Source organism: Cinclus cinclus, chromosome 3 (genome assembly GCF_963662255.1).
Source record: "Cinclus cinclus chromosome 3, bCinCin1.1, whole genome shotgun sequence".
In the NCBI taxonomy this organism is placed as follows: Eukaryota; Metazoa; Chordata; class Aves; order Passeriformes; family Cinclidae; genus Cinclus; species Cinclus cinclus.
The window spans coordinates 44,807,458-44,832,714 of record NC_085048.1 but is presented as its reverse complement, the minus strand read 5'-3'; the positions used below and the strand labels follow the sequence as shown (position 1 = coordinate 44,832,714).

The window sequence follows — 25,257 nt, the reverse complement described above, 5'->3', positions numbered from 1 at the left end:
ACACCCCCTGTGTGGGCGGGGCCTCTGCATCTCCCTCCCCCGGGGGCGGGGTCAGCGGCAGGGGCGGGGCGCGCCCGTTGCCCGGGCAGCGGGGGCGCGCACGACAGGGCTCCCACCGGGAGGGGGGCTCCCACCGGGGGATCGCCCTGGGTGTGGGGGGGGCTGGGGGTGTGCCCCTGGTTTAATTTAATTCTTTGTTTTGGTTGCTATGGTTTTTGTCAGTTAGGAAATAGAGCCTTGTGAAGGTTTGGGAAGGAGCGAGACTGCTGGGAAGGGCCGGTAAAGCTCAGCCGGTGAGTTTTCTGTCGGGGCAATGGGGAGTTGGTTCGCATGTAGTGGCTTTTTTCTTTTTTTAATGTTAAAATCTGTAATGCAAGAGTGTCTGAACATTTGGGCTTGTTGTTTCAAGACAAACGTTTAGAGATTCTCATCCCGAAGTCGATTTTATTTTTTTTTTTAGTTGAAGTTTTTAATTCAATTTAAAACTGACTGGGAGTTGCGTGGGGCTGTGCTGGATTGGATGTTGCATGTGGGTTTTCCTGGGGCTGTGAGATTGGAGTGGCCCTCTAAAGACAGTGAGGTTTTGTTTCACCTTTTCCAAACAAACTTCAGCAAGCTCCCCATGTTTTGGCCTCCATTTTGTTTGAAAGGTCAACACACATTTTCCTCCAAATTATCTTAGTTAGAAATTGGTTTTGGTTTTAATTTGTTGTGCAGCACTGTACTTGCTACTGCCTGCATTCCTGGAAGAGCTGGGATTTGTGAGAGGATGGTGGAAGAGATCATGAACTGTAATTTAATTCTGCAGAATCTTATTTGTGTACCTGCCTGCATGGACACTGGGTTCCATTGACCATGACAGGGCCCTTCTGTGTCTGAAGTACAAAACCAAAGGTCTTGGCAGGCTCATGGCCCATTTCAGGGCCCAGAGAGAAGTCACAGTTGTGTGGTAATTGGAGCAGGAAGGAAAAATCAACGAAATAACTTAAAAAGAGCAACAGATAATATGAGAGTCATGAAGAAGTCATCAACAGCTGGTGATCAGGGGTTCTTCCAACAGTCCTTTGTTTTTCAGAAGTGGGTTTTCTCTCATTTGATGGGTGCATAGTGTATGTTCTCTAAATGCTGTTTCTACTTATAAAAGCCTTCTTATTTTACAAATCCGTTTACCTTGTAATTCAGTTCAATTTTAAGGCAATTTTACACACATATAACTACTGTACTTTATAATAATTTTTTTTTTCTTCTAGCCTTAGAAACACATGGCTTCACAAGAGAAAAATCAAGTTCAACCCTTTACAGACATCTTTGATGAAGAACAAGCTGAAAGATCTTTTCTGTTGTCCAAACCCACTTGCTTAATCGTCTTTGGAAAGCCAGTAAGATGTCTGATAGAAGGGTATTTTCCAGATATACTGCTAACAATTTTACTTTTCCTTTCAAAACATTAGTTTACCAGTTCTACCAAAAAGGTTAAATACCTAGTTTTTCACTTTTGCCACTCCTCTTGCAGAGGATGGTAAAAAATTCTTGTCTCATTTAATGAGATCAATTTTTGCCTTCAGTGACCATCAATTGTGGTTATAAATGGTATTACTGTACTTTAAAGTTACATGTTGCTCAAAATGATTTTTTTTTGACATTGACAACTGGATTGTTTTTATTTTTCTGGTGGTTTAACCCCAGCCAGCAAGCAAACCCACACAGCCTCTTGCTCAGCACCCTGGTGGGGTGAGGCAGAGAATCAGTAGGGTAAAAGGGACAAAATGCATAGGTTGACAAAAGCCCACCACTTCCTATGGGCAGGCAGATATTCAGCCATCACCAGCAAAGCAGGGCTCCATCACGCTTCATGGTGATTTAGGAAGACAAATACTATCACTTCTAAAGTACTTCTCTTTTCTTCTCTTCCTCAGCTTTCTATGCTGAGCATGACACCACGTGCTTTGGAATATCCTTGTGTGCCAGTCGGTCAGCTGTCCCAGCTGTGTTCCCTCCCAGCTTTCTATCCATCCTCCTTTTCCTCACCAGTGTGGCAGTATGGAAAGCAAGAAAGGCCTTGGCTCTGTATAAGAGAGAGTATAACTGCTCTGCTCAGCAGTTACAGAAACATCTCTGTGTTATCAACACTTGTTTTCAGCACAAATCCAAAACACAGCCCCACACTAGCTACTGTGAAGAAAGTTAACTCGACTCCAGCCAAAACCAGAGCAATGATCCCAGTGGTAGATTTTAATTGTTTTTATAATGTGAAAATATAATCTTCATTGTGTTATATGTTTGGTTTTGTTCTGTCTGTTATTCTTTTTAAAGTGTATTTTTTTAATTTTAAGGGTTCTGGAAAGAAAACATTAGCTCAAAAACTAGCACAGAGATGGAACTGCATTTTCATAGAAGGTAAACACATGCTATATTTGGAACTTTGCTTTGGCTTCACAATACCTTTGGGTTTAGAATACCCCCACTCTTCACTACAATTCAAAGGGCATGTTTCTGATTGCAGCAAACACTTCTACTAAGGACCAAATAACCATTTTACCAGCAATAAAATTGCTGATCATGTTTTTTTTTCTAAGCCTATTACAAGGCTTAGAAAAATCACTGTTTTTTTTGTTTTGTTTTTTTAAAATCTAAATTATGTTCCAAATCCTGTAAGGGGATTCATGTGACCCTTCTTGTTCACATGCAGGGCAACTCATTCAACTCCAAAGAGTACAGACATTTTCCAGTGCAGATCATGGAAAAATAGGAGGGTCTTTCCTTTCTCTTTGTGCAGTGTCCAATATGTGGATGTACTCCAGGAAACAGAGTTATTTATCAAATGAAGTATCTCTACTTCTTTTGAAGATTTAGAATTGTAACATGGTAAAAGTCACTTTTAATAAAGTGCTTTTTTGTCTTGGGTATATATAGATTTTTAATTCATAGTATTGTATAACAAGAAAAAAATTCATATCTGGTCCAAAACATAGATCAAGCCAAAATCAGAATGGACTTCAGGAATATACTTAAGCCAGTCTACTCTGTTTAAGTGTATTTAAATCAGTACTGACAAATGTTCATCAAATTTGTTTTAAACAATTTCTAGTCTATAGAATAGAAACAGTCTATCTCTGTAAGACTGTCTTTGACATTAGAAAGTTTTTCTTAGAAACCAATGTAAATCTCAGTTACTGCATTTTTAAGCCTTATTTCTAATTCAGGGAATAACTTATTTTATTAATGATATTTCTTTTAATCTTCTTTTAGCTTGTGAATGCACACATGTGTATATACTTATTGTTACTTATGCTAGTGAAATTTTTGATTTTCTACATCAAAAAAAGAAAGAAATGAAGAAATTCAGCATACATAAACATGAATAATTTAGTTCAGAAAGGACCTCCAGAGGTGACTGAGTCTACCATTCCTCTCAAAGCAGAGTCAAACTAGAGAGGGCTGCTCAGTTGAATCTGGAATTTCTCCAAGGATGGAGACTCCACCTCCTTCCAGAGAAACACTTTGCAGTGTTTGACTACCTTCTTGATGGAAAATTGCTTCCTAATTACCCCATTAGAATTTCTCGTGTTCTTATTCATGTCCGTTGCCTCCTGTCCTAACTGCACTTCTGTGGTGACTGTGGGTCCATCTTTGTGACCTCCCAATAAGCAGTTTTAGATAGCAGTAAGAGCTGTCTGGTTTCTTCCAGCCTGAAAAAGGTCAGTTCTTCTGGCCTCTCCTAGGCTGTTAAAATCTTCTGATGGTTTTGATGTCCTCCACTGAACATGCTCCAGAATATCAAAATCTGTCCTGTGCTGGGTTAAAAGTAAACCGAGACAGAAAATTATTGAATAGGAAAGATGTTTGTAATCTTTTTAATGATGTAATGCTTTCTATTCATTTATCCAGTGAATAGGTCAATACTCAAAAGTAAAGCAGGGCCAGGGTGCACACAGATTGCTGATTTTCAGTTGCTTGTATTGTTAATTAGTACATTCCCCTGTCTCAGTTTTTGCCCATGGCAAATATTGTTCTCCCAAACACCTATCCATAGTATGAAAGGTAGGATGTACAACAGTCATTATTCCTAGTAGGAACAGTTGGAAAATACCCACTGTGTTTTGAGAAGGAAGATTATGGCTGTATAAGCATGAGTCACCTGGCTTCAGGACCTTTCCTTGGCCTGGTTTATTAGTAGTATAAATGTAGCTTTAAGAGTAATTCTTGAAAACTTTTATAAAATGTCTGATCATTTAATTCATACAGAAGTGTGAAAGACTTTCAGGATAGATCTAGTATGATGTCACTATCCACAGAGACATAGGGCAGTCTTTGAATTTGATGGATGTCATTTTTCTTAAAGTAGATGCTTTTAAACAGTTCTTCTAAAACTTGGTTTTTAAATTTAAAAAGTGATTTAGCTCAAATACTCATCTCTGGATTACAAAACAGTAATGGTGATTGAATTTAAATCAGTAATTCAAATAATCCTGCAAAACTGCTGTTGTGCATTTTTGTGTAGTATATAGAGGGTTAGAGTGTAGGGAGAAACACCTACTCAGATCTTGCCATAAGGCACCAGGTTCTGAATGGGCAAAGTATAATAATGACCCTAAATATAATGGCTGTTCATTCAAAATAGTCTGGTTGCTTGGAGCACACATACATCCTCCTGTGTGTGTCTGTGTATGTACATATGTATCTGCATGTACAAGTCTGTTTAGAAAATACTTGGTATTAATTATTTTTCTTATGTTTGATATCCTGCCTTAGCTTCAGAAGTAATTCAAATGAATATTCAACAAGGAACAGAATATGGAATTAAGGTAAAGATCTAATCTTCTGGTAAGTTTTGTCACATTCTTAACTTACACTTACTATAAAAGTCTATGTTTTGCATTTTGCCCTAGTGTCAAGAACTGCTTTGTCAAGGTGAAAGTATTCCTGAGGAACTGGTGACAGAAATGATTCTGCAAAAGATTGAGTCACCAGAAGTTGCTCATTTTGGTAAGTACGTTTATAGCTTAAACTTCTAAGAATGTGCTACCTATAATTTTACATCCATTTTACATCCATGGGTGCTCAAATATAATTCTAGCCTTTTGTCGTGCTCCTAAGGTTGTGGAATATCAATAAACTGAAAGTGTGTTAAGGGATTAATTTACCAATGTGGAAGATCAGAAAGTGTCATACCGATCCTATGTTGCGTTGATTTTGAGAAAATAATTTTCCCAGAATTTTAAGTGTTGCTATGAGTCTTATTTGACAATATTACCTGTTCAGAAGAATCTTAGCATTTAAAATACAGATATTTTATTGTTCAATATTTCTATAGCAACAGCATAATAAAAATCCATCAGCAAAATAATTTTAAACATTTAAAATAATGATAAAGAAGGAAAACAGATTACTAAAACTGTAAAGTATTATGGCTTTTTTTTCTCCTACAGAATTTTTTATTCCCTTTGCATTTTGTGGCACAGAGTAGGATGGATGAGAGTAGTAATGCTAGTGGCTATAATTCTTCTATTTGGGAAAAGATTTTGTTAATTGAGACTGTCTGGACAAATGCTGCAGATCTTGCTAGTGTCTGAACCTGCTTCCCTGATGAGAAAACAAATGTACTGCTAGGAGGAATGGAAGTAAAATGGAAATGTAGTTTCTTTTTCTTGTTTTGACTTTTATTTGAAATTTCCGTTATAGGAGAGAGACAGTGTAGTGCCAATGTTAGTTTCTACTGCTCTAAAAACTAGCCTGCTGTTTAAGCTTTCAGTTGCAATGGGTTTTATTCCTTCCCTAGTACAAGACTCAACCATTTTTCAAAATATGCAGCCTTAATTGGTGAAACCAGGCTTTTCAAAAGGTTTAAAAAAGAGAAATAGGGAAGAAATTAAAAAGAAAAAAGAAAAAAATGACACAAAAAACTGCTGAAAGAGGTAGCAGCAGAAATGCCAGTCTCTTAATCTGTATGTGAGGACTTTGGTAAAGGTATGAAGAGGCTTCTGTGTTATTGGAGTTCCCCTCCTTGAGTCAGTCTGAAGATGTATCACAGACGAGCACAGAGGTCCTCGAGGGTGAGAAGTTGAGTAAAGTTTAGTTCCTGTAGCCAAGACACTTTCTGCATTACAGATGCCCCAAAGTGGCAAGAAATAGAATAATCAATATCCTCTCTACTTTTCCTACCAAGTAGAACTGACCTCCAAAACCAATTTTTGTTTTAGTATTTCTAATAACTTTTTGTTTATCAACTACTGTCTTAATCCTTGGGAAGCTTAAGTAGGTTTTAAGCAGGAGCTAATAAATCAATTCACTGTAGATTATTTATTAAAGATTTTAGAAACTGTTGCGTGAAAGGTTGGGTTTTTTCTTTTAGAAAAATGCAAGTTTTTAAACAGTACACACAATAAGTGTGTCTCAAATGCTTGGTAATCCCCTGGTAACTTTTTGATCTAGTTGATAGTTGCCTTAGGTGTACTTCATGGTTTTTAGTCTCCTCACATTATTGATTTGGGGGCAAACACTCTTCCAGAGAATGGTTTCCCACATTACATTCCCATTTCCCTCCCATCAGCTGTTGTTATCTGGGATATGTTGATAAGCAGAGGCTGTGCACATCCTTCACACCTCACTACCAGTTAGAATTTTCTAAAGGTATCAACAGTTTAGAATCCAGGATATGAATTTCCTAGAGGAATGACTATATGCTTTGCTCTCCCTTGCTTATCCTCTTCTTCTCTTGCATCTATGGATAGTAGCTTCCCAAAGAAGTAGGACTCTTCACTCCTAACACCTCTTGCAAAGACTGCTGCCCCTTTTTGTGCTGCCCAGACTTGCATTTAAATGTTATCACATAAAATTCTGAGCATGCACCATTTCTCTAATGGAATATTCTCATTATTTGGCTAAGAACATCCGCCTGATTTTTGTTCAGTCTCTCATCTTGGCCTTATGAATATTGATTTTGTTGCAATTCAGCAGTTCTTACTGCATGCCTACAGCCATCAATAGCTACAGTACTTTCCTAGGAACTTGAAGCCACAAGTTCATCCGGGGGATGAGCACTGTAATACTAGGAAAACATATTATTACCATCCTGCTTTTGATGTCTAGCCAACGTCTGTTTGCCAAACAGGACTCAGCAGTGGGAGTTCTGAGTGAACACACGCTTACCAAGTTATCCATGTGCACACCGTGTGCATAGTGCCTTCTTTTGAGAGGCAGGAGAGTGGTTCAGACTCTCCTCATTAGAAGCTGAAACATTTAAATCTTGTGCAAAAAGCCCAGACTCCTAGTTTAAATGCTTTAAATCATAGAGTGGCTACTTTTTGCAGTGCCTTTTATAAAGTCTTTTTACTGGTGAAACTGGTCCCTGAAAGCTTGTTACTTTTTAGGCACTACAATGTATGAGCTGGGCACATAGAGTGGGTGGTCTGAGCATGGTCTTTAATGTCTACACATTTTTAACTGAATTAACAGATGTTGAGTGCTCTGTAAAGCTGAAAACAACACACTTTTTTTGTCTGTATTTCATCTGGAGCAGACGTGGGTGCGTAGTTTTTTTAGAAGTGCTTTGTCATGTACACAGTTTAAAATTGCACCACTACATGTATTGTTTAAGGAGATGAATATAACTAGCTCTATAATTGACAAACCCTCCTAAGATATGCTCAATTAAATGTATTTGGCAGGTTATGTTCTCACTGGATTTCCTTTTCTCTCGGAGAAATGCATGACTGTTCCACAGCAAATAGAGAAAATAACAAATCTAAAATTAAAACCGGATATCCTGATTAACATTAAGGTAATGTCATCTTCAGTAACTTCCTAGTATTTTTCCTAATTATTAGTCGATTCATATGCTATGCATGCCAAATATAGTATTTTCCTCTGTATACTTGAGTATAGAATTTATTGAGAATGATAAATTCTTCCTTTTTTACACTGGAATAGAATTTCACTGGTTTGTTCCATTATAAGCATTGCTGAGGTATAATAATGAGCATGTCCTAAAACTTCAGCAGCAGTTAGTTTTTGCACCTTCACCAATTAGAAGATACAGGTTTTCAAGAAAGGGAAACTTTGAATTGCATGATTAGCATGGGATTTTGGACAGAGGTACATCTGCCACTTGTGTAATGCAGGAAGGAACTTCTTACATATGGAAGTTAGAAAGTAAATACTTTTAATTTTCAGTCTCTAATTGTGAAACTGCTTCATTATTAATTAATCTTGTTTACAATTCTCAATTTCTTCATGAGCAGTGATGTGACGTAACCATATACTTTACAAAAGCGGCTCTGATAAAACCAGAGAAACATAAATCATTGTTGGGGTGGGATTTAGAGGACTTTCTCAATGTAACTTAAAATAATGGACGTGCTTGCTACTTCCACATTAGTAAATAATACAAGAGTGACTCTTCAGACATTGGGCCAACTGCTTTGGCCAAACACTGCTAAGCTGTCTTGTTAGGCAGAATGGGGTGACAGTGCCCAAACTGCCCACAGGGAAAGGCCCATGGCCTGTGCCATTCTCCAGATTGTGCCCAGCTGTTCACTGGGGAGGATTCGAGCTGGCCCACACTGAGCTGTGCCAGACTCCATCCAACAAATAATGTATATATACAACATATGCATAGTCATGAACACACCTTCAGGCCCTTCCCCTTGCAATGTTTTATTTATAATCAACTAGATTATTTTTGTCTTCTACTTTGAATGTGCAGGGTGAGCTGCTGAGACAGCTCTAAATAGTCAACCTCTGGTGGTGTGCTCCATTCTCATTGGGATTTTGATTCTACTTGGCACATCTATGTGTTTTGTCAGATGCTAAGCCTCAGGGTATGGACGTACTCCATCACTTTGCAGATTTAACTCGGTGTTTGTTTTAATCCCATACTTTTAAGACTTAATTTGCCTGAGCATGCATAATGCAAGTTGGTGAATGCCTGCTTCAAAACTTTTTTCCATGGTCTCAGAAAGATACCAAAACATCAGTGAAGCATATTTTTGTCCTGCTTTGTAGGCAGATTTGATTTTTTTCAGAAATTCAGTCTTTATTTTAATGCTATGTAGTGAGAAATCCCCACTGTTGAGAATATGCGTTGTATAGATTCATGTGCAACAATACAAATAGAAGAGTGAAACTAACTACACCAGAAAGAAAAATGTAGTTCTTGACTTCATGTAGTAACATCATCTCCCCTGAAAAAAGGACTGAGACTAAATGTGCATTAAAAATCCTTGCCCCGAAGTTAAAGAAATAACCTTGCCTTTGATTTCAGCGGATTGAAGCTGTTTTCACAGATATGTTAGAATTGCAACTACTTTCATTAGATCAAAAAATAAAGGAAGAAGGGAGATTCTAGATAACTGTGGTAATAATGAAACACTGCTATTAGTAGACCAATTTAGAAAAATTTTGTCTCTCCAAGGAAAAGATGTTATAGCAGTACAATAAACATGATTTCCTTTTAATTTTTCCTTGCTAGTGTCCAGATTATGAGTTATGCCAAAGAATATCAGGACAAAGGCAAAACCCTGATTCAGGGGAGATATATCAAAGGAGCCAGTGGGATCCTAAAGATATTGACAAGCGTAAAAAAGAGAAGGATGAGGATGAAGAAGAGGATGAAGAAGATGATGAAGAGCAGGATGAAGAAGACGAGGTAAATATTGCGAATTTGTAAACAGTGCAAAATATCACAATGTACTTTACACAAAGCAGAAAGAATTCAGATCTTCTAAAATATCATCATACTATGTTATGAATTTATTTTGCTCAAATTTAATCTTAATTCCATTTCTGTCCTGCTTTAAGAGATGTGGCGTAACATTTAAACAGTAGGTTTTAATGACAGCTAATGCTGATTATTGTATAGCTTAACCCCAACTCAGTCTTTAACTCAAAAGTCACTGATCTGTTTCTTACCATAAGTTATAAGTGTGTATCAGGAGGAGCAGGGTGGCACTGCCTGTTTCTTGATCTAGACAAATAAAAGTTATTCATTTTTGTTTATGGTAGCAACTTTTTACTAATATTTGCAGGACACTGACTTGTTTTCTGGTTTTGGCATTACACTACTACCAGTGGATTTTCTTTTTTTTTTTCATTAAGGTATTAGTTTTGAATTCAGGTAAAATTTTTATAATAAGGGCCAGAGACTTATCAATGCAAGCTCTAGGCACATTGCTCTCTATTCATAGAAAATATTCTTCATCAGGATAGGATCATGGATAGCAGTCACTGGACTAATACTCACTGCAATATGCTCCAAAGCTACTTTATTTAAATTAGAATGAAGACAAAAATTATATTAATACATTATTTCTGTGTCTTGAAAATTTGTTTTGCAGACTGGAGAAGGTCCATGTAAGAAAATAGAATCTTTTCATCAGTTAGTGCAGAGGCCTGAAGATTTTCTTGGAAATGCAGAGAAAAGAATTGGAACGTACAAGGATATAATGCTTCCTCCTTTAGAAGTAAGAAAAAGCAAAGTAATATGATTATGCATAACAAAAGATTTTTAAAACATCTTGCATTGTTTCAATTTTTTTTTTTTTTTTAGTTTGAGATTTACTGTAAAGAGGTGGTCATGCTACAACACATCCCCAAATTCTGAAATTTATTCTAGAATCAGTGATACAAAGTAGTCATCTGTAGGTGTTGTTTCTACTCTGCAGTCAAGATAAAGTAATCAACTTTGACTTTTAAAAATGAAACTGTACCTGCCACCACATAGGCTTTCTAAATCTAAATCTTTCTAAATCTTTCTAAGTCCATTCCAGAATGAAATCCCATTAGTAATCTGCATCCATCGTCTTCCACTCCAATAGATCTCCTTTCTCACCTGCTTCATTGCCTGCAGATTTATATATATAGTAATTAGCTCATTAGTTTATTTTACTACTTACTTAATTTCTGAAGCTATGACATTTTCTTTCCCTGTTGTGTTCAAGAAAGTGGATTTACTGTATGTTTCTTCCCCTCCTTCCCCCCATAAGAAAGAAAAAGACCTGAGGGCCAACAGAATAGTATATTATTTTTTGTTGTTTGCTTGGTTTGGTTTTTTGGGGTTTTTTTGTGTGTTTGCTTTTTTTGTTTCTGTTTTTTTTCTTTTTTTTTTTGTTTTTAATCTCTTAGTACAAGCAACTGCAAAATCCTCAAGTTCGATGCCCACTTGACAATTACTATTTATGCCTTTCAATTTCCCTGTGGATTAGTTAAACCTGTAGATAAAATTTTGCAAAAAGTGGTCTTTGCTGGAATAACAAATTTGTTAGTGCTGTGAAGGGGAAAACAAAAAATGTGATATCTTTAATCATTACACAGTCTCACATGGATTTCTTGTAAGTGAGCTAATGGAAAGTTGTTTAGATTAAATTCCTTTAGGTATATACCAAACTTCAACAGTTTCAACACATTCCACCGGCTGGTCGGGTTCACTTAGGGTTCACTAATGATGACTGTTTTGGTGAAGATGCTTAGTGGTCCACTAATACATTAAAAGAACATAGGGTCTTATCAATTGGCCCAGGCAGAGTTTGAGATGATTAAATTGAAATTGAAACAGAAAGCTTGTAAGATGTGCAGTTTGCACTGATAGGAGGATAGGTGGAACGAACTTGGGCGAACACACTTTTATTTATTTTTTTATTTATCAGGAGATAAACTGTTGGTATTAAAATGACCTGAAATAAATGTGAAATAACTGCAGTGAGGAAGGAAACCTAATGAACAGCTACAGCATGTGAAATAATTGGCTTGACCTCAGTACTTCGGACAATCTGCAATCTGTGGGGATTTAGTCAAAACTGAGTCAATAAATGAGATGCTATTGTTTAAACTCACATGCTGTAGATGTACTATAAAGACTGTAAGACTACTGTATATAAGAGAAATACAAACTATTATACTCTCTTTAGAAGAGTGTTAGAAAGAATTAATTATTTATTGTCTATTTCTACCAAAGATGGAGCAGATGATTTAATTTACAGTATAGAAGACAGACTACATTAAATGAACCAGGAAATGAGCTCTGACCATAAATGTAGTGAAGATCTGGAACAGAGTACCAAAAGTTGTAAAGTCACCTTCAATAGGCCTTTGAAGTCTTGAGGTTAGATCAGCATTTGTCAGGAATGGAGTGAGTGTTATCAGTCCTCAGAGAGAAGCATTAACAAAGGACATGGGATGTTTTTTTAGTCTAAGACATTATTTTCTAGTATGAAAATTTAAAATAAGAAAAATAAAATATGTGGTCCAAATTTTAAAGGAAGTGGGAGTCAGGACCAAAATTAAAACATTGGTCTCATGACTGGCATTTCCAAGAAATGTATTACTTGAGATTGTCATCATTTTCCAGCAAAGAATTAAGGTAGTTAGACAATTAAGGTAGTTGAATTCATACATAAAATGTTACTGTATCTTGGGTTTTTTTAGCTCTTGCATTTGAGCTAAGACATCTAAGCTATTTTCTGAACCCATTGTAACTCCAGTTTCGGAAATATCTCTGTATTTATCTGTCATCAAATAAAAGTTAAACTCTGGAAGATTTTAGAACCATTAATACAATGCATCTTGATTTTGCTGAAGTCCCCAGGAGTCCAACTTTTGATATGTACAGGAAGAGAATGGGCTTCAGTGTCATTATCTAGTTAACTATACTCAACTGACAGGTATGTTCTTAAACAGGAATTTTTGTCTCACCATGATTGTCGATACCTTATTGAGGTGGATGGAAGTCAGGAACCAGATCATGTCTTTGAGGTAAGTAAACCATGCACCAGCCAAGTTAACATCCACTAGAAAATAATTTCCCAAATCTGTGGATTGTTTTCCTGTTGGCAAAATTTAACGTTGTGTTTAAAAAGCATTCATTTACTATTAGGAAACATGACTTTTGAAATACTTGTTTTCTTTCCTCTATTAGTTGTAAGATTCACTGCTCTGGCCCCAGGCTTACATATATGTTACGTGAGAGTATTTTCAGGCAGGCTACAAATGTTTTTATTATGTCCATCTGGTTTCAGTGTTTTTTCTGACCTGTATTAACGTAAAATATAATGAGAAATTAAAACATTTTTGGTATATATTTGCAAAACTGGTTTATTTGATGATTTTGTCTAAAATATATTTTGTATAATTTTTATAATTTTTATTAATTTTGATGTTGTTTTACAATGTAATAGAAGACCCTTGATTCTTGTAAGAATTCTGCTGAGTGCTTGTGTCTAGATTTTTAGCTTGTAACAGAGCAATTTGTTCTCCCTGTTAAAAAACCTGCAATGGTAAATTTTGAAGATAAATAATCTTACCCTCTGCTTCACAAATAAAAGTTGCTTCAAATAAGAACCTAGAGTATGGGGTTGAAAATTAGGTAGGAGATTGTCTTTGACAAGGTAGGAAATGAAGTTTTCCTGCGTTTTCTCCTCTGTTTGAAATAAATTGTATTATTATAATTCTGTAAGTTAATTATTTCAGTTTATGCTTAACTCTACCAGGAGTGGTCTTATGGGAAAAAAAGCAGTAATTTTGCAGCATTAGAATGTACAATTTCCTCATTTATTATCTATTTGTGAACATTGCAACACAAAATTTGTAATAAGTGCAATCAAGTTATGATTCCAACCATTTTACCTACAAGTAAGGCAAAGGCCTATGACAAAACTAGCCCAAACATGACATTTTACATGAAAAATAATTTGCTTTTTCATTTCAAGAATACTTGCATTCAATCAATATTACATTCAGGAAACAGTTCAAATACATTTAATATAATCCGATTCTCATTAATAGACATTTGGTTTAAATACCTTAAACTACCCAAAGTTATATTGCTTCTGAATGTGCATAACCTGATTTCCTAAAGCGATTTCCCTCCTTTTCCAATTGGAGCTCATCTGAGTACTTGCACTGCCTTGGAGGAGCCTTCCCAGTCTTGTCCTTTAGTAGGCTTGGGATTCACAGCATAATGAGGAGATAGAAAGTCTGTGATCTGCACTGCCTGTATCTACCAAATAGCTTCTTAAAACTCAGCTCAATAACTAGCATGAGTCTGAGTTAGAAACTGGGCCTTGGTGTTTAAGTAGCCATTGTATAAATAATAAGTTACAGTTTTAAATAGATTTTAGGGGCCCTTCTGAAGACAAAAGCAGTTTTGATTGGTAGTAAATCAAGACTTGCTTTCTCTTCAGGCAGCGGCAGGCCGACTTGAGTCTATGGATGTTCAAAATGCAGCTCCTATAATCAGACTTCAAAGTGAAGAAGAAGAAATCCTGGAAGGAAAGCAAGATGTAAGTGTTCTTTTCTGAAGTGTGATTGACTGTACTAACTAGAATTATTTTTCTTTTCTGCTGTAAGCTTATATTATAGCATCTTTGTTTCACATCAACCAGTTTGTTTTGCCGTGCAGTAAGGGCATTTTGTAAGCATTGACCTTTCAGAAATGAAAGTTTAAGGTCATTCTTGGACTGAAATCCACTTTAAAAAGTATTAAAATAAAAAACCAAAACCCAGTAATGGTTATAATAAATCTTTGAACAAAATGTTTGTTTAAGCAATAGGGGAAAAATAATTCCTTCCAAGGAAATAAAGAAACTGTAGCCAAAGTGTAATAATCTCAGCAACTGACTCTTAGCTCAGTCTAGTCTTTTCCTGATTAAGAAACAACATGCTAATCCAAATATAGCAACATTCTGCCTGAGATCACATTTGTTCTATTTTCCTGAAATTAATTAGAAACATGACAAGTGCTGAATTTTGCTGAATCATGGCAATTATAATTTGTATCCCTTCCAAATGAAATTGACAAACAGAAGTTTTGCACAGATGTTGTCACCTGTATTTAGTTGTGATCATCTTTCTTATTTCTTTAACAAAACTTTGAATATATGAATGGAAGTGTAATGGGAGACCCCACATTTTCAGAGAAATACCCCTCCCTTCACTTTCCCGTTTCCTTGATTCTTAACAAATTCATAAGTGAATTTCTGTGTCAGAGGTCATGTCCATTTATTACTTACTTTGTGTGTTTGTTTTAGTTTGTTTAGTGTTTAGTAACCACAGTATTCAGGGCAAAGAGTTCTGCAACTTACTTGAACGTTATGTACAGAATTGCTTCCCTTTGTGTTGAACCTGCAGCCTTTTAGTGCAGTGTCCTCCAGTGTGCAGAAGTCAGTGAATAGTTTGGTTCTCTACATCTACCCTCTAATAGCACACATGATTTCAGACTTCTGTCCTGCTCTTGCATAGCTATGCTGAAGACTTCCAGTCTGTATAATTTTATTTCTTCTTACACAACAATCTTCTTGTGGGATTGTTCAGTTATATTACCTTTTTCTGAAACTTACCCAGTTTTGCTGTGTCCTTTCTGAGATTAGTGCAGCAGGAGGCCCATTGCAGTAAAGACAAGGGCAGTATTTAAACAATTAAAACATAAACCTTTATCATCTGTTCTGTCCATGCTCAGCATTCCTAACATTTAAGTTGGTTTTCTGACTGCCCTTGGGCATTGAAAAAATATTTTCACAGAGGCATCTATTTCTGAGCAGTGACAGTCAGTGAAAATTCATAACTTTCTCTGTAAAACTGCTATTTTAATGCCTGCCTTTGTTGGTTTTGAAAGTTATTTTGCAGCTCTTCACAGCCAGCACTTGTCCATGCTATTCTGAATTTAGAGTCATCATGACTTTAGGATTCACTCACTATTCAAATTCTGTTAAAAGGCTACTAAACTTATTCCTATCATATGATATTTCTGAATTCCTAAAATAGATATTTTAATATTGCTATTCCTTGACATAGATTATGGTCCATTTTTCACACCCTTTAGAAGAAATCTTAGCCGTTTTCTGTTGTCTTCAATAAATGGCTCTTTATAATTTTAAACTCCTAAAAATAATAAGTAAAGCCTACAGGGACTATTTTAATACTATTTCTTTTCAATAGGCCTGAAAAATAAAGTAATTTCTCTTTAAAATTGTCCTACAGTTCTGAAATAGATACTTTTTTTAAAATGTTCTAAAAAGTATAATGTGGTTTTCTTTTTATGTTTGCTTATTTTCCATCAAAATGTTTAAAAAAAAAATCAAATAAAATGACATATGTGGCTTCACACAAAAATTACACTTGGAATTATTACTATTTTAATAAACAGGATGAACTTTTCCGGGCTCTGTCATCTTGCAAGCTGATAGCACCCAGATATCGATGGCGTAGGAGCAGGTGGGGACAAGTGTGTCCCGTGGCTCTAAAAGAAGGGGATATCATAAAGGGAAACCCAGAGTTTGCTGTGAGGTTAGTGGAATTTGATTCTCTTAACTTTCATATCTATTTTATGAGGTAACTGTCTGTATCTGTTAGCTTCTGTTTTAAGTTTTCTAGGTAAAATGTACATACTGTCATCCGAAGACGCATTGAAAAAGTTTGTGTTGAATCCACGGCCTTACCTCTTACCTCCAATGCCAGCTTCTCCTTGTAAAGTATTTGTATTTGGTCCTCCATTCTCTGGAAGAACAACTATTTGTAATTTAATTGCACACAATTATAAAGGAAAGGTAGGTTCATAAACATCCTAGGTTGTAGAGTATCAGCTGGGGCTTGGGAATCAGTTAAGCACATTCTTGTCATGTTACTAACATTTACACTACAAATATAGGGATTACAGAGGAACATAGGATTTTAGTGAAATTCATTTTTATAAATGTAGCTACAGATCAAAAGTACTTCTGTATACCCTCTTACATTGCAGTTGTCTAATTATTAGAATATTATGAATAACTTTTGTATCTAAGATAATTAAATATAAATGCAACTTTAAATAATTTCATTTTCAAAAAAAATCCCAACCCTGCACTTGAAATTTATGTAAATTTTTCTGAAATCTGCAGAGCTTTTCCAAAATGTTCGTTTTATAGAAGTTGCAGCAGATGCTATATTTGTCTTCTGTGATATTTGTATTTTTTCAAATAATTTCACTAGGTTCTTGATATGGACAAACTCATTCAACAATATAAAGAATCAAGGAAAAAAACCACTGAGGAATTACAAAAGGATGCAGTAGAAAAGGCTATAGCAGCAGTGAAAAATAGATTGGAATCAGAAGAACAATCAGAACAGTCAGGTGAATAAGCTGTTCCATGGTCTTTGAAGCTGTCTCATTTGCTTTACGTTATTTAACTGAAGCAGTTGCTGTCGCTTTGACTTAGAAGAAGTTGCAGATGTTGTAATGATTGATGTGCAATAAATATGAACTAAAAGAACCTGGCAGTGATGGGACTAGCTTAATAAAATTCAGTATTTTTTGCAGAGATATATATATATATATATATCTCCTTTGAATTTGAGTGCTGTGTGAAAAATTTTTCTGAACTCTGAGCTTAAAGAGGAAATTTGTGACTGACACTAGTTGAAAATATTCCATTTTAATGACTTTCTGACAAGTTAAATCTCTGCAAAATTGAAATATTCACCAAGAAAGCAGCTTGTCAGCTGGACTGATGTGAATTCACAATCTACAGATTTTTCATTTTGGAGCAGCCTTCCAAGTATTCTGTCACAGATGGCACATTCATAAGTCCCTCCAGCTCTGGTCACATTTAGACTTTTTAAGCTGTCTAGTTTTCTGCAGCTTGACAAATTCAATAAATATATTGAAAATGTGAAAATAAAAAGTTATTTTAGTATCTTTTAAACAAAGTTTGTGGGTTTTTTTCCAAGGAAATTCAATGGAGGCTTTTCAAAATAATTTCTTTTGAAACAGAAGTACTCCATTGAATTAGAATTACCTTTTTATAGATAGTTCTAGTTATGGTTCCAACTATATTGCCTTATTCACCTAAGCAAGGAAAAGGTCAGTGTATTCCTCTAGTGCTGCACAGCTGGTGCTGACAGTGATAAAAAATCATTGGCATTGCAGTAAGAATAATGATGAGCTATGACACCAAAATTGAAACAGTTAAACAGTGTTATGTTCTAGATTCCTGGCTATGTAAATACTTCTGAGGACAGGGATATGAAATCCTATTAGAATTGAGAAATTTATCCTAATTAAAAACTTTGGAGAGCTCAATCAATTTTATTGCAAACCTGAAGTACAAACAGAGGATGTATTTTTCCTTACATATCTTTTCGTACCATAATATTGTTTCAGAATATTTTAATAGAAAAGATGTTTTGGTTTGGGCTGCATTGAGTTTTTTTTGCAGAATGGAAATTATTAACATGCTGCCCCTTTTCTAGGCACCTTATAACTTGGCAAAAATAACCTGATAAATGTGTACATTTGTACATGTAGGAAGTATCAATACAATAATTGAAAAATCTTGACATAAATGCAGAAAGTAAATATGGCATTTTTCCCAAATTATACTCATAGTAGATACTGCAGTTGTATAAAACAGTTCTTCACCATATTTTTTTAAATTGTTAACTGTGACTGTTCCTGTAAAAACTTTAAAATAATTACAGTTGTTAATTAATTACAGCAATTAATAAGAAAATGTGGATCCAATATGAATGTTTTGTGCATCGTAGGGAATGCAGGCTACTTCATTGTCTTAAATATACTGCCTTGATCTAAAGTTTGTATTGATTGAAAAAATAGTATGGTCAACCTTTTGATTTAGGAATCAAAGGGAAATCAAATCCAAGGAAATTCTAGCATTCTGTAAGTGCCTGATTGTTCTAGTACAGAAATGTCTTTCTGTTCATATTGAAACTTAGAGATAGAAAATACTCTACAGTTTAAAAGCTTGAGTTTTTTATACTGAGAGAGCAAACCAAGGCTTTAGTTTATGAGGCACACTCTACATCTGCATTCAGAACTGGTGTTTGTTTCTTTCTCAGAGCAGTTGTGTAGTGCTTAAAATGACTGCTGTGCTGGAGTTATGATTTGATGCTTTATTTGAGTCCTAATTTCAAATTTCTCTGTGAAGAGCATTTTAAAAATCTATGTTGTTAGAAATACCAGAGATAACTGCTGACCACCCAGAAGTTCAAGCCATGTTAGAAGAAGCCAAGAAATGTCCATCAGTTTCTGAAGATACAATGTCACCTCAAATATATGCTAAAGTACTAAAGGGAGCTATTGCAGAGGTGAGACTACAAGTACTGTGTAGCAAATTACTTTTTTCCTAAAAGCAACTCATAACAGTTTATACATTATCCATATATTTTTTAAGTTTTCCATTTGAGAGATCAGTTTCATTTATATCACATAGCCCAAAAGCTTACATAGGATTGAGGAGACAGTGAGGAAGATCATGAAAGAAAAATCTGTTGAGGTCTATTTTATAGTCCTTTATATATAATAAAAATGTGTGTGCATATGTGTATATATATTCACACACTTTTACAGAAATTATTTCTGACTTGCAAATTACGTGAGCTGTAAATTGTTAATGGCTGGAAGAATTATCTGAGGGATCACTGTCTGCTTGCTCTATTCTTATATTTTTAGTCACTATTAAAGAGGTGAACAACAGAGGTAGGAGTTTGAAAATAATTCTTTATGAAACTTTATCCAAGAATCTTGAAATGTTTTAAATTGGTTTAATGGTATGTAACTATTGAAATTGGAGTGTAAATTCTTTATAGGCAAACTTAAAATGTCATTACTGCATTAGTCTCTTGTTTAAAATGTCTTTTATTTCATTCAGACATCTAAAGTTCTAAATGTCTTACTTTCTATTGACCTGAAATGACAATAAGGAAAAATCATAGCATTTAGAAAGCAATTTTGTATTGTGCAGTCTTTTTTTGTAAAGCTGACTTAAGTCTCTTTATATTCCTGAATGTGACATTTTCTAACAGCTTATGAAGACAAACAAAGACAGGTTTCCTGGTGCTTCAAAAACAGGAGGGTGGGTAGTGGATAACTACCCTCTGTCAGCAGACCACTGGTCAGGTTTGTCAGAGAAAGGACTTCTACCTGGCACTGTTGTCTGTCTGAAGGATACACAAAAAGATGGTTAGTAAATACACCCTAATGCAACTTTGTTTTCTTTATTTCTTTTCCGTGTTGATATTTGTATATAAAGCATACTTATGAGAAAAACTAGTAGGTATGTCCCATTTATAAAGCTTCAGGGGTCTAGAGAAGGAATAATCCAGTGAAACAACAAGAGTGCCACCATTTCTTACAATTTGGAGTAAGGAAATTACACAGAATTTAAAACAGGAGTGCTTTGCTATAACAGTAAAGAAGATTCCTCCTATTTTTAATCAATTTTCAATTTTCTCCTATTTACAACCAGCAGGAAATACCAGTAGACTCTTCTAGTGTCTAGATTTTTGTATTTGACTGGCAGGCTGGCCACTGCCTTGTGATGTGGCTGTTGGTCAAATTTCTCTGCCTTGGTTTTCCCATTTGCAAAATCAGGTTAGAATTATGAAATTTCTAAGCTTGAGAGAAAAGGCAAGGGAGGAAATACTTGTAAGCAGGTATATCCTGTTCTCCATTCTGGGATCAAAAATCCCTACTAACTTTCTACCCACATGGATACAATAGCTTAGTATCCATGAATTCAGAATAAGGGATTTTTACTTCATTCTTTCAAGCCAAAAGGAAGGTTGGCACCAGGCATCACTAAGTGAACACATTCATATACTGTTAAAAGTTTGTCTGTCATATCATGTCTTCCATGGATTGTATCTATTTGATTCATACTACACCACAAGTTTAATTGAGCTTTGGCTATGTTTGATCATTACCTGTTCATTATCAAAAGGTCTTTCAGTGGCAGAAACTTCCATTGAAGAAAGGAATGATGGATCTACTCACATACAGTTCAAGAAAATTCAGTAGATGCCCAGCATTGGAATCAGTCCAGAGATCTGTTCAAACCTTTGTCCCTGAATAAAAAAAAAATCAACCTGAATAAATCAAAGTTACACAGTTTACTCAGAACAGATTCCTTATTTCAAAAGCCCCAGACTTTTCAGAAGTATGTCAACTGATCAGCAAATCATCCTCACAACTCGGGAATAGTACCTACACTACTTAGTCGTACAGTTTTGTGAAATTTTGTAACTAAAAATGTTTCAGTGTGGCCAGAGCTCATGTACAGACTAAATACTGGCTGAACATTTCTATGAGAAAGTTCTAGATCCAGTGTTTGTCAGAAAATCATATTTGCAGAAGCTGTTGTTCAAGACTTCATCTTAGACACTTTTCAGAAAGAACCTAGGGGCAAATTGCATTTCCATGCCTCATCTTTGGTTCCCAGCCATTCCAAGCTTAATGAAATGTTCACGAACATAGTGCACTGTCCTTTCATAAAACCACAAAAAGCATCTTCTTCCTGTAGCTGGCATATGGCAATGAAATGTTGATTCTGTGTGCTAAAAAATAAACATAAGGATTCTACATCGAGCCTGTACTGCAGGGAGAGCTCTGAGGTGGGAGAGATTAGTTCAGAATTACATTAAATTTCTCTTCATTTCTCAGAATTTATCAAATTGGTGAATTATTTGGATAGAAGGAAAGGTTGTCTCATCATCCCTGCGAAATTTTAATCTAGATCCATCTTTTTTGAAACACATAATTTGTCATTATAACCATGTTGAAAACTGGTCAGTAGCTTCTCCTAATTTTTTATTTTTTAATTTATTTTGTGAAGGGAAGAATTGGGAAGTCATAGTGGAGGCTTTCAAATTAAGGTCTCTGTAGAGCCTTCCTATTATGTGCTTCCTTCCTGCAGTATACATCTCTCTGCTATTTCAACTAGTTCTCAAAACCTAGCTCTGAATTACTTGCTCTAATCTGAACAACCTATTTTATACTTTTGGTAGTATGAAAATTTGGCTAAAAAATGTAGCTTTTCACTTAAGGATACATTTCCTTAAATTTAGCTATTTTGTTTCACTTTATTATTTTTATTTGCACAATTGTGTTGACTCTTTACTTGATTCCATTTTTTTCTGTAATTTAGATAATCATGTAGTTGTGAAGTTTACATTTTCACAACATTTGAGTCATTACTCAGTAAGTTGTTCCCTGACCTAGTCTAAACTCTCATAAGTCCACCGATGAAAATGGGTTTCAGTCACACAGCCATATGTAAATCTATTTGTCAAAGTAAATAAATCAGTAGAGTTCCTAGTAGGAACAGCATATACTTCATTTCTGCCAACCATCTGTAGTTGTAGAGGTATGTACATTGTTTATATTTTTATTTGAATGTTTTTAATTTGTTTCTTCATAGATTTTTTGTATGCTTGCAAATGAAATAAATGTCAGAGTAACACATGATATATGAAAGTATAAGACAAATCATTTCAGTTCTGTCTCACTTTATAGCCTTTATAACTTTCCAATATCCCAGGATCAGTTTTTAGATGCTTTAAACTGAATAAAAAAATCTCTAAAACTGTAGAGATCCACAGTGTAATAACATTTCAGTGGTATATATGCTTTTTGTTGACTTTAAAAGAATGTTGTCAATAACTTATTAAATAGTATTCCTAACCCGATGATTTCAGTTTTATACAGATGCATTAAAGTCATTACTGTCATGTAATTGTGCTGCAGGAGCCTGTATACTACACAGAGCATACCTGGCAAGTAGGTATGAAAGTAACTCTCAGGTTTTGGAAAGACCAACTGATGAAGCATTAGAAAAGAAAGACGATGATACAAGGTAAAATATTCCAAGTATCTGAATGTATATAATGAGCACAAGAAAATTCTAGTCTCACTTTGTGTTAAAGGTATCAATGCATTTATCACACAAATTAACTAAAGCAGTACACTGAGACTAGTTATCATATATAGGAAAGAATCCAATATCTGCTGTCTTTGAGGAGTATTACATTTATATCTGTACATATAGTGACAGTAAAATCTCTTTCTAAATGTTTTTTCATTAGCCTTTCATTAGTCCAACCTTTTAATACAATGAGACAATAACATTTTGAATAATAAAATATGTATGATTTTTTTTTGCAGCCCAAATTATATTTCCAGATCTTTACGTTCAATATATCTGCAAGTTGCTTTGGTAATATTGGTAAAGGTTTTAAAATAAATAAACTTTTATTTACAGAGGAGGACTAGAAGAAACACTGACATCAGAGGAAGATCAGTCTCCAGCTGCTGCAGAGAAGAAAGGTGAAAGTGTGTATCATTTGAATTCTGATCTAATTATGTATTTCTATCATTTAGTGGTTTGATTTTCCAGTTTTGATTCCCTTTTTACATTTAACATCTAGAAAAATTATTTTTTGTTACTATCTTCACTGATACAGGCAGTCATTTCTTTGTGTCATTCCATATAGATGTTACAGAATAGAGATGGTTTCCATTAAATCAGCCAGCAGTTTTGCAGTTTTCAATAAATTCAAAGGATGGAACTGCATCTCCTCTAGTAACTTTTCTAAGTGGTTTATTAACTGTCTTCAAACTATTAATAAAAAAAATCTGTAGCTCTTTAAAAGTTACAAGACACTGCTGGAACTTGGTCAATAGTTAATGGGAAAGTCACAAAGTTGTCTGATTCTCTCACCTTCCTCCAGTAAGTTCAGCCTGAAGTAACACAAAGGGAATAGAAATCAGTTCAGCAGTGGCTCTCTTAACATGTATTAGGAATTTCTCAATCTGATAGCAACACACATTGCTGAATCCAGAAACCCAGTAGAGGTGAAGCTGCTGCAGCTCCATGTCCCTAGGACCATGCAATGAGTTTGAGCATGTATTCCCATTTCCCCTTTCATCCTCTTCTTACTCTATTATCCATGCTAGCTCCTCTCCAGTCCACTTTGATCCTTCCTTCTCCTCACCTTAGGTCCTTCTCAGAAAATCTCCTTAATATCGTAAATCTCTCACAATCTCAAACTGCTTTTCCCTAAGCATCCCTTAATGAATCTCATGCCCTGTAGGCAGTAGTACATCTCAACCAGAGCTTCTGGTGCTGACCCATCTCAATAGATTTCACACCCAGACACTGCCTTCATAATTTCTCCTAATGGCCCTGAGGGGTGTCAAGTCAAGGTTATATTTGTTGTGATTAAGTTTTGGGGGTTCACCCATCTGTCATTGTTTCTCTCCTCCTTTGTGCTTCTGGAGATTAGTCTTTAACAACGTAACTTAACACCATAAAAAATAATGGAATTCCATGTATTACATGAGGTTTCCCATTTGGTAACAACACTAATTAAACATTTTGGGTAAAGATGTTCTTACTTTGTTGTTTTCTATATTGACAGAACCACATATTTTTTTGTTTCCTGTAAATATCCTACTGTTACATCAGAATTGTGTTATACTTAGTTTCCAGCAGAGAAAATATAATTGTCCTTGGCAGAAGTGAATAATCTGTAAGGAGTGAGATTTTGGCAGCAGACCAGCTGTCACGAATAGGCTGGATTTTTTGCACCTCAGATTCTGTCAGTTGGATTGAGGTTTAGAGTTAGTTCTAGTTAGTTTCAATGGTTTGAACCTCTATAGGCCAAAAAGCTGCAGGGTTTTACTTCCCTGTTTGCCGTCTTTAATCACTGCCTAGTTTCTTAGAAGAATGTTTCTGTCTGATTTGGATCTGCAATGAATTACCATGCATAAATATCTGCTTCTATGTTAAGAACTAGGCTGGGGACTTTAGAGTATTTTCTTTCTCTACTATGCAGTCTCAAGATTTCCCATTCATAGCCTAAATTATCATCCAAGGCCTGGAGATGAAGTTAAAAAATGAAGTGCTTTAATTCCCTTTTTTTTTTTTTAAGTGTCTAGACTGCTATTAGTGTCTTTCTTTGAAACATAACATACTGGTTTCTATATAAAATTGCTGTGGCCAAGCTTAAATTCTGTATTACCAGTATGTCTCACATACATTTTCTTGCCTGACCTAGTCTGGCATTTATGTTACATATATATATGGCAAGGCCTAAGTTGAGAAGGTAATATAAGACAGACTGAATAAGATAGTATGCTTTTAATTGTTAATAAGGTAACATTTCACCTACTCTGTGAAAAAAAATACTGTAGCTTTCTAGGGTTCTTTAAATTGCATGTAAGCTTTTTTAAAAATCCATATTATAACTTTCTATAGTTTCTAGTAAAACACATAGCTCTTCTCCAAAGTGAATGTATCCCATAGTAGTAAATAAAAAGGCTTCTACAAAGATACTTTGTCATCTTCATCTCAAATAACAGAAGTTGATGGTAGTTTTGAATATCTAACTAATTTTGATCTGAGTACATCAAAACAACATTTATTAATTATAGAAGTAATAATGTAATGTGGTCTTAAGATGTTTTAAGTCCTCATTCAGAGAAAATCATGT

General features: G+C 35.2%; 2 protein-coding genes across 2 annotated transcripts; both read left to right on the top strand.

The window, feature by feature from the left end:
* The first annotated feature begins 242 nt into the window (after positions 1-242).
* LOC134042489 (adenylate kinase 9-like) lies at positions 243-16,547 on the top strand. Its single transcript, XM_062489937.1, is given in 12 exon segments — positions 243-293; positions 1,251-1,379; positions 2,334-2,397; positions 4,753-4,805; positions 4,890-4,986; positions 7,668-7,780; positions 9,470-9,670; positions 10,356-10,460; positions 12,673-12,751; positions 14,179-14,273; positions 16,136-16,275; positions 16,355-16,547. Coding segments are annotated over 11 exon segments (1,257 nt in total). The 5' UTR covers positions 243-293; positions 1,251-1,262.
* Positions 16,548-18,930: 2,383 nt separating this feature from the next.
* Positions 18,931-23,151, top strand: LOC134041914 (adenylate kinase 9-like). The gene is made up of 4 exons (XM_062488967.1): positions 18,931-19,074; positions 19,792-19,948; positions 22,511-22,619; positions 23,025-23,151. The coding sequence occupies exons 1-4, from the start codon at positions 18,931-18,933 to the stop codon at positions 23,149-23,151; spliced, it is 537 nt and encodes a 178-aa protein (XP_062344951.1).
* The last annotated feature ends 2,106 nt before the right edge of the window (positions 23,152-25,257 follow it).

Bases quoted from the DNA above. Each gene is read 5' to 3' on its own strand.
- LOC134041914 (XM_062488967.1), top strand. From the start codon at position 18,931: ATGTTGTTAGAAATACCAGAGATAACTGCTGACCACCCAGAAGTTCAA. The intron at 19,075-19,791 runs GTGAGACTACAA...ATTTTCTAACAG, and splicing joins TAAAGGGAGCTATTGCAGAG to CTTATGAAGACAAACAAAGA. The intron at 22,620-23,024 runs GTAAAATATTCC...TTTTATTTACAG, and splicing joins AAGAAAGACGATGATACAAG to AGGAGGACTAGAAGAAACAC.